This window comes from Pieris brassicae, chromosome 5 (genome assembly GCF_905147105.1).
Source record: "Pieris brassicae chromosome 5, ilPieBrab1.1, whole genome shotgun sequence".
In the NCBI taxonomy this organism is placed as follows: domain Eukaryota; kingdom Metazoa; phylum Arthropoda; class Insecta; order Lepidoptera; family Pieridae; genus Pieris; species Pieris brassicae.
In genome coordinates, this window is record NC_059669.1 from 2177070 (window position 1) to 2185325 (window position 8256).

The 8256-nt window shown below is 34.7% G+C and overlaps 1 protein-coding gene across 1 annotated transcript; it reads right to left on the reverse strand.

Moving 5' to 3' along the window:
- Nucleotides 1-2778: 2778 nt before the first annotated feature.
- On the reverse strand, nucleotides 2779-7542 carry LOC123709496 (opsin-3-like). The gene is made up of 8 exons (XM_045660887.1): nucleotides 7405-7542; nucleotides 6137-6328; nucleotides 5701-5916; nucleotides 5246-5376; nucleotides 4337-4476; nucleotides 3950-4143; nucleotides 3655-3756; nucleotides 2779-3240 (listed from the first exon to the last, which is right to left on the reverse strand). The coding sequence occupies exons 1-8, from the start codon at nucleotides 7461-7463 to the stop codon at nucleotides 3132-3134; spliced, it is 1143 nt and encodes a 380-aa protein (XP_045516843.1). The 5' UTR covers nucleotides 7464-7542; the 3' UTR covers nucleotides 2779-3131.
- Nucleotides 7543-8256: the final 714 nt, after the last annotated feature.

Genomic DNA, 8256 nt, shown 5'->3' on the forward strand with positions numbered 1-8256 from the left:
TATAAAACAATTCTCAGTCACATTTATGTTCAAAAACAAGCACAAAGCATTATTACAATTTCTAGTTTTATGTACGTTTATGAATGAAACGAATACATTATTTCATAATTAAACAAGATTAATTTAAGAAACTAAACGGCTTAAATATGTCTTTCCGTCTTTGATTTTGTTCCATTTGGTACAGGACAAAATCTCTGGACCTGGGGTTCAATTGCACATGGGCTATTTAAGATTTTTTGACGCCATTCCTGACTCAACGTAAAAGTATCGCAATACATTGATTAAATGCTGCCAGTATTAAAGCTACATTGCCACAGGGACCAAACCAAATTTAGCAGATTGAAATTGCCAAAAATTATTACTGAATGATAAAGATGGAGAATAAAGAGGCAGACAGAGAAAGAGATGGACAGACCACATAAAGAGACTAAGAGGCACAACATGGACAAGAAGTGCTAACATTAGAAAATAATGGAGCCTCTTCCAGGTGCTCACCAGATCACACAAAACCGGCACATCTGATGTATTAGATTAAGTTAGGTTATGTAACATAAACAAGTGTTTATATATAATATTGGGTATCAGGAATAAAGGCTTAATAACATTAATAATAATATATTTTTCGTAGATAATGTTTGTAGTTTGCGTAGCGCGTAAGCTGTTCCAAGCACGACGGTTTTTTACCGTAGTGTGATTTTATTGATATAAAATCTTTTTTCTTACTCCACATAGAAGAGGCAGATACTATTTATAATGTAATCGGAGAGCTAAGTTTTAAATGCACATATAAATCTTTTAAGAAGTTTTATAATAATGTACCTTACCAACCAGTACAAACATTTGGTCTATTTTCTACGGTCTACGGAGCTTTTGTTTTTTTTTTATAAAATAGGGGGCAAACGGGCAGGAGGCTCACCTGATGTTAAGTGATACCGCCGCCCATGGGCACTCTCAATGCCAGAGGGCTCGCGAGTGCGTTGCCGGCCTTTTAGGAATATGTACGCTCTTTTCTTGAAGGACCCTAAGTCGAATTGGTTTGGAAATACTTCAGTAGGCAGCTGGTTCCACATAGCGGTGGTGCACGGCAAAAATTGCCTTGAAAAACGCTCAGTCGTAGAACGGCGGACGTCGAGGTGATACGGGTGGAATTTTGTATTCTGCCTCGACGTCCGATGATGAAACTCAGCTGCAGGTATTAATCCGAACAACTCCTCTGAACACTCTCCATGGTAAATGCGGTAGAAGATGCAGAGTGACCCCACATCTCTACGCAACGCCAAAGGATCGAGCCGCTCGGAGAGGGATTGGTCATCGACGATTCGAACCGCTCTTCGTTGGATACGGTCAACGTACGTAATTACTTTTTTTGAGTTAAATTAAATATAACACTGGTCTAAGTTTTGTTTAGATTAGTTTAGTAGAACAATAAGAAATAGCTTTAAGATTTAAGTTGGCGCCTGATAGTACCGGTGATCCCAGAACTGGTACTTTCCTCGCTTAACTAATCGCAATAAAGTGAGGAAATGCTGGTAGCATTAAAGGTAGCTGGTAGCAGCTACAGGCACCAGACTTTTTAAATTTGTTTTAGTTTTACTATTACTATGTTAACTAAATCTGTAATAAAATATTTTACATAAACCTAATTGCAATCCCAACTAATGTGTTCTGTCTTTTCATCATTGCGTAAGCAACATAAGACAGAAAGAGACGTAAGCGTACTTTCAAAGAGCGCAATTAGACTTTACGACTAAGTAAAACTGTAGGACAAAAATGGATTTTTTAAATTATTACCAATTCTCAAATCAATAGAACTCTTTGCTAACCATTATTTTTTATAAGCTATATTGTTTGATATTAAAAACCGTGACAGAAGTTCAATTATAGTAGTTAATTATGCCTCCGCTACCCGTTTATATTTTAAGTAACAATACTTGTAATAATAATACTATGTAGGTTAAGAATATTGTAAATAATGTATATTTGTGACACGGTAACATTTACTTTGAGAAATAACTTATAGCAGAGAATTGTACCAAAAATGCTTGTATTGCATCTGGAACATCTGAATTTTTTGGCTTCATGTAGCACTCAATTCGTAAGACGTAGTAGGCGGCTGTTAGAAACTCAATTAAATCACCAATGACGCCACTCCTTTCTGATCTCAAATTGTTCCTTGTAATATTTTTTAATTGGTTTAATTTTAATTATATTTTTAGTATGTTAAGATACTTAATTACAGTATCCATTATTCAATTCAGTATGAACAAATACATAGGAGCCTTTTAGTAAAATCTTTTTGTTGTGATTTGTGTGTTCCTGGTTGGTAAACATTTTATAAAACGATAAAATTTAGTTTAAATTTAAAAACTTTTTAGTTCGAAATTTGAATTCTTAATCAACATTTTGTAAAGGTATCATTGTAATGGTTGTATAATATTGTTTTTAATTTCATTAGGATTTTAGTAAGATTAAAATATTTAAAAATTATATTGCGATACCTTTTTTTCTTTTTATAGTAATTGAAAGCCTAATATATAAACTCTATGCGATATATAGAGAATCTATTTGTTGTGAATAATTGTGTGTTCCTGGTTGGTAACAAAAATAGTAGAAAAAGATAATATGAAGAACTTTTTTGAGAAGATTATGAGAAGATTTTAGTTCAGTTTTGTAATCAACATTTTGTAATAGTGTAGCTCATTGTAACGATAGTGTAATATAAAAATGAATGCCAAATTTTATAAGTGTTGAAAAGTTTCATATAATAAAACCAGAGAGTTAACAATTGTTAAAACTTTTTAATTTGCTTCGAAAACCTACTTCAAAACATTCGCCTTTGTCGTCGGGATCAGTCGTTTTTTTTTAATTTTCTGATGCAATTAAAAAAATTACAAAAAACCATAGAACGCGATAACCAGCTCATACATTAAACTGTAAACCACGCTCTCAGTAGAATTGCGCATGTCCTATCGTTATACAGCTGCAATAGATAACCTAATATTGTGTCCACTTATACTAGTATATACAGTATTAGTATTAAGAACAAATAATTACATCAGTATAAGGAATAGGAGCGCAAGCAAATCTCTATCCAATTTAAAGCCATGGTCTGGTAGATCAACTAGATCAGTCTAAGCGTCGGCTGAAGCTGACTGCGTCGCAGTGCTAGCGTTGGTGGACTGGGTCTCTGCGTTGGGTTCTCGGATGCCCATCCATGGCAGCCTCTTCTCAAGCTCAGCCCTGTTAAGAAATTGTTTTAGTAGATTTGTTTTGGCGTAAAATTATTAGCTATACACTATTTGCAGAGCAGTGTTGGCCAATTGGCATTAGCGTGTGACTCTCATCTTTGAGGTCGTAAGTTCGATTCCCGGCTGTGCGCCAATGGACTTTCTTTTTATGTGCGCATTTAACATTCGCTGGAAGGGTGAAGGAAAACATCGTGAGAAAAGCAGCTTGTCCAAAGACCAAAGAGTCGACGGCGTGATTCAGGCACAGAAGGCTGATCAGTTACTTGCCTATTAGACAAATAAACATGAATCAGATACAGAACTCTGAGGCCCAGACCTAATAAGTTTGTAGCGCCACTGATTTTAAATACCAACATATTAATTACTTATTAGCTACGTCCAATCTGATTGGCGATTGTTATTTTACCTGTATCTTGGGTGGTTGATGGCGTATACCCATGGGTCAATACAGGACACACTCTTGGCAAAAACTGCTGGGATCATGGTTACATGGGGAGTCAACAAATTCCTGAAAACAAAAGTATTAATGTTCTATTTCTTTATATTTGTGCTTTTATAAGTAAAGTGATTGGTCCATGCAACTTAAAAGGAATTTCGTAGAAAATTTATAAATAATAATGGATGCATTAAGATAAACCAAATATAAATGGACTCAAATCTTTGAATTTAAGAAGCTGGATTAGTGTAATCTATGTATTTACCTGTCTCCAAAGGTGCCAATCATGGTCACAACAGCGTAAGGTGTCCAGGCGCAGACGAACAAGAAGAAGATTGTGAACGCAACCTTGGCGATTCTGATTTCTACACTCTTGCCGGCATCATCCTTGTTGGAGGCTAGAGATTTGACGTTCATCTTCTTGGCTTGTTCACGAAGCATTTTCTCGTGGAGGCGGACCTTTAGAAGCGTAATGGTTTTAATTAAACACTCTAGGAGTCGCTAAATAAACGTTATGCCATTGATAGTAATAGGAATGGATTCTGATATCGTCATAATATTAGTAGACAATATGCTATATTTTGACTTGATTAAATGGCCAATTGAATATCTCAGAGGTTATGGGTTTTAAAAGGTTTCATATTATACTTACAGCGCTGAACAGCTTCGAGTAGAAGAAGCAGATGAGGACCATTGGAATTACGTAGCTCCAAACGAAAATGCAGGCCACGAAAACCCTGGTGTCAGAGTCGTCAGTGAAAGAATCGAAAGAGCAAGTTGTCAGGAAACCCTCTGGAAGAAAAATGTTATTATCGGCTTTATTGGACGATATTTTAATTGGCATAACACTACAATATGGATCCCGAGATTTAGATTCGCTGCACATTAGATTTCAAGTAATGCTGTATTAGTCTTGCTTTGATGGCTTTTACCAGTCCCCCATATCTGTTAAAGAAATAAAGGTTGGGTCACCCCAATTGTTACTAGAACTGGATCTTATAGTTATCATATTTTATCAATTTTTTAGTTCGTTAATAAATTAAGAGCTGAAACCTGAAATTGACTCCAATTTAGCTTTCAATAAAAGAACTTATTAAAGATATTATCGATGAAATTTTCTTACGTAAATGCTTTTACTCGCGATTTGCCACACAAATGGTGTTCGTTACAAGTGGATTAGCTTGGATTATTCTTGCATATTACATTACTCATTACTGATACTACTAATTCTAAAGGCTGTATAGTTTGTTGTAAAATATAATCTTTGCAAAGATAATTTTAATTTCGAAGTTACATATTATATAGCATTTAAGTTTAGATATGTTTCGTCGTGTCGAAGACCTTGAAATGGAAAAGTCATAGTTTTATCATATTTAAGAAATATTTGTGTTTCCATACGTCATTTCATAATTAGTTCGTAATTTACCTTATCTTTCCGTCCATTTTTGTACTATTAGTAGTGTTAATATTAAATAACAATTGACACTTATTGAGAAGAAATATAATATTTGAATAAGTTTTGTTGTTGCATATTTTGAAATTTTGTAAAACAGAAACATACCTGGTACAAACTTGCCCCAGACCCTGGTGAGCGGCAGAATGGTAAATGGCAGGGTCCAGAACCAGGTGAATACAATCAGAATAATCGCTTGGACTTTGTTAATTCTACCGTCGATCGGGCACGAAATGGTCCTGTAAAATTATTAATTTGGTTAATTTGTCGATGAAATTTCCGTGTACTAATTTCTCTTATGCTAAATATCACGAATTCTGTATTAAGTTTGTTTGTCTCAGACAAAAATTTAATCATAAAATATCTATATGAGTTTTTATTTACACAATTGCGTTGTGTTACTTGTATTGAATGTTATTATTATAAGTTTGTTTATACAACGTGTGGGGTGAATTGTATATATAAACGCAGGACTGTTTAAATGACAGTCCAATATTATAAATAAATTATAAACTAGGCGTTATAGCGATGTCTTTTTAAGGATATTCTCGACCGCTGCTTACTTATATCTGTCGAATGCAATAACGGCGTTGGTAATAGCCGCACCGATTCCTGAAACGGAACCAAGAGTGGCATATATATCGCAGCCGAGCTGATAGCCAAGCATCTTCTGGAAGAATGAGTTCATGATGAGGTGAGGCATCTCCAACATCATCACCAGGTCGAATAGCGCCAGGTTCACGATGAACATGTTACTAGCCGACCGGAGGGATTTAGACCTGAAATTATTTGCATTCTTAAAACTTCGTTTGCATTGCATTGTGTCAGATTGCAGACAATTTTGTAGTTTTATAGATTCTTTTATAGTCATGGGCATCTTTTTCTTCTCTTTCCCAAATAATTTTACGAATATGACAGCATTTCAAATGGTCCAAGTTTGAATCATGTTTCAATTGTTTTATAGAAGCAAGAATAGTAAAGAAACAAAGTAACACGTACGTGCTGAAGATCCATATGACGATTCCGTTGCCGCACAGGGATGACACCATAAGCATAGTGTAGATAAGAGCTAACATATAGTGCCAGAATTTGTCGACCGCCGCGAAGTTACGCCAGTGTTCGTGCACCAGGTCCTGGTGTTCTGGAGGGATGTTGAAGCCCAGCATGTTCTGCTGGACCTCATTTGATACCCTAAAATTGTATTGTATAAGTATGTATATAGTTTTGAGTCCCTAAAAAGCAAGGTAGGTTTTATGATAAAAACTAATGTTGTGTAATTTTTATCAAAACATTTTTGTTTCTCCAAAAAACAACTATTATCTTGTATCAAATAAAGGCTCTGTAATAAAAAATAATATGACAACATCTCAAACGCAATTAAAATGTTTGCATTATACAATTTTCGTGTAACAATCGTGAGACATAAGAATAAGGATTCATAAGGAAGCAAATCTCAATAACGCTTGACCCAGTTTTGAAAAATGTTACGTAGACGAATTGGAAAGTACAAAGGCCATGAAGAATTTCAGACTTGAGGTCAGAGAACTTGTCTAACTTTTCCAATTTATATTCAACTGTATTCAGGGGCGACGCAGTGGAATTGTTTTACCGATTTATTCCCTCTATCCCGAATGGAATTTACTGCGCGAGTACCTGCATTTTTTCAGAGATTGATGTTTACATTCAACGGGAGCGGTTTGGCGAGATCCAGTTACGGATATGAAATTCAGCTTTGAAATGCTATTCTTTGAACTTTTGAATTGGAATTTAATAGGTCATCAAGATATTAAATTCACATCGGGGTTTCAATTGAAATATATTTTTATAATATATATTTTGACGGACGTAATATGCGATCATATGAAGAATACACAGAAAACACGTTAAGTGAACCCAAAAAAGAAGTTTTACAATTGGAAGCGCTTAGTTTCATTAACCATAAAAACTTGAAATAAGATTAAAGAAAAAGATTTGTTCATTTGGTATGCTGATCCCGGTAATATGTGAAAGTGGTAACAAGGACCTAGGGTTGTGTTAGAGCTACCTAACAGTTACAAAAGCTAGATGGGAAAATACGAAATACTTGGTTTGTGAGTTTGCAGATAGCCAAAAATCACCGCTGAGGTCCATTTGAAGGTGTTGGGAGTATCCAGGAATTAGCACAGCCCGTAACAAAAATGGGGCACTGCATATTCGCGGTAAATTATATATAGTACTACTCAGGATTTGCAGAAAGAAAAATGTGTTTGAATAAGAATTTTACTTACATTTTGAAGGCGTAGGCGATGGCGCCGCCATCGGCCGTCGCGTTAACGGTGTCGAACATTGCGAAAAATTTAAAAAAGGAATTTGAACTACTGTCTATTGACGAAGTGAGCAGTCCGACATTTGAAGTCGCTTCTCACTTGTGCTGTACGGTGTCCGATGTACACTTTTTATATCCGCCGAACAGAGCGTGTCTCTTAATTCCTTAATTTAATAAAAGACATTCTTATACTTTCATTGAAATCAAGCCTGAAGTTATGTGAACATTGTTCTCAATCTTTTACATTTATTTATTCTGTGTAGATAAAACAATATTTATATATGCACAAATATATTATTTTTAAGTACGAAACGACGTTTATAACAACTTGAATATGCAAATCACAAAAAGCTGCCGCGAGGACCAAACTTTTTAAAATTGTTTTAATTGTCTTTTTATAAATTTGTTATTATTATGCACGTTAAGAATATTGTACTGACGTTAATTGTCATCTTAAATGACCTATTGTAATTGATAAAAATACAAAAGATACCTCAAGTGCATTGGAAAGTACGCTAGAATACTCTTAACGATGAAATCTCCTCGTTAAAAGAAAGTGGAAGCTTTCCTAACAAATTTTCTTTAGAGAAAAATGTCATTTAAAAAGTATAAATAGCGTCCTTTCTTGCTCTAAAAAGCTTTGTGTTAAAATTTGTTTGTATAAATTAGCTAAGTTTTTGATACAATGATTTGAGAAAATGTCTGGTTAAAATATTACGATCGTACGATTTGACACCGTATTATCAAATCGAAAAATTTACTCACTATAGAAGTATAAATGGGACTAGGAATTTAAATTACGTGTTCCGAAAAC

What these genes read in the sequence shown, in the direction of transcription:
- LOC123709496 (XM_045660887.1), bottom strand. Translation starts at nt 7,463, where the DNA reads ATGTTCGACACCGTTAACGCGACGGCCGATGGCGGCGCCATCGCCTAC. An exon ending in GTCATATGGATCTTCAGCAC is followed by an intron (nt 5,917 to 6,136) that starts GTACGTGTTACT and finishes AAATAATTTCAG; the next exon opens with GTCTAAATCCCTCCGGTCGG. An exon ending in ATTGGCACCTTTGGAGACAG is followed by an intron (nt 3,757 to 3,949) that starts GTAAATACATAG and finishes TTTTGTTTTCAG; the next exon opens with GAATTTGTTGACTCCCCATG.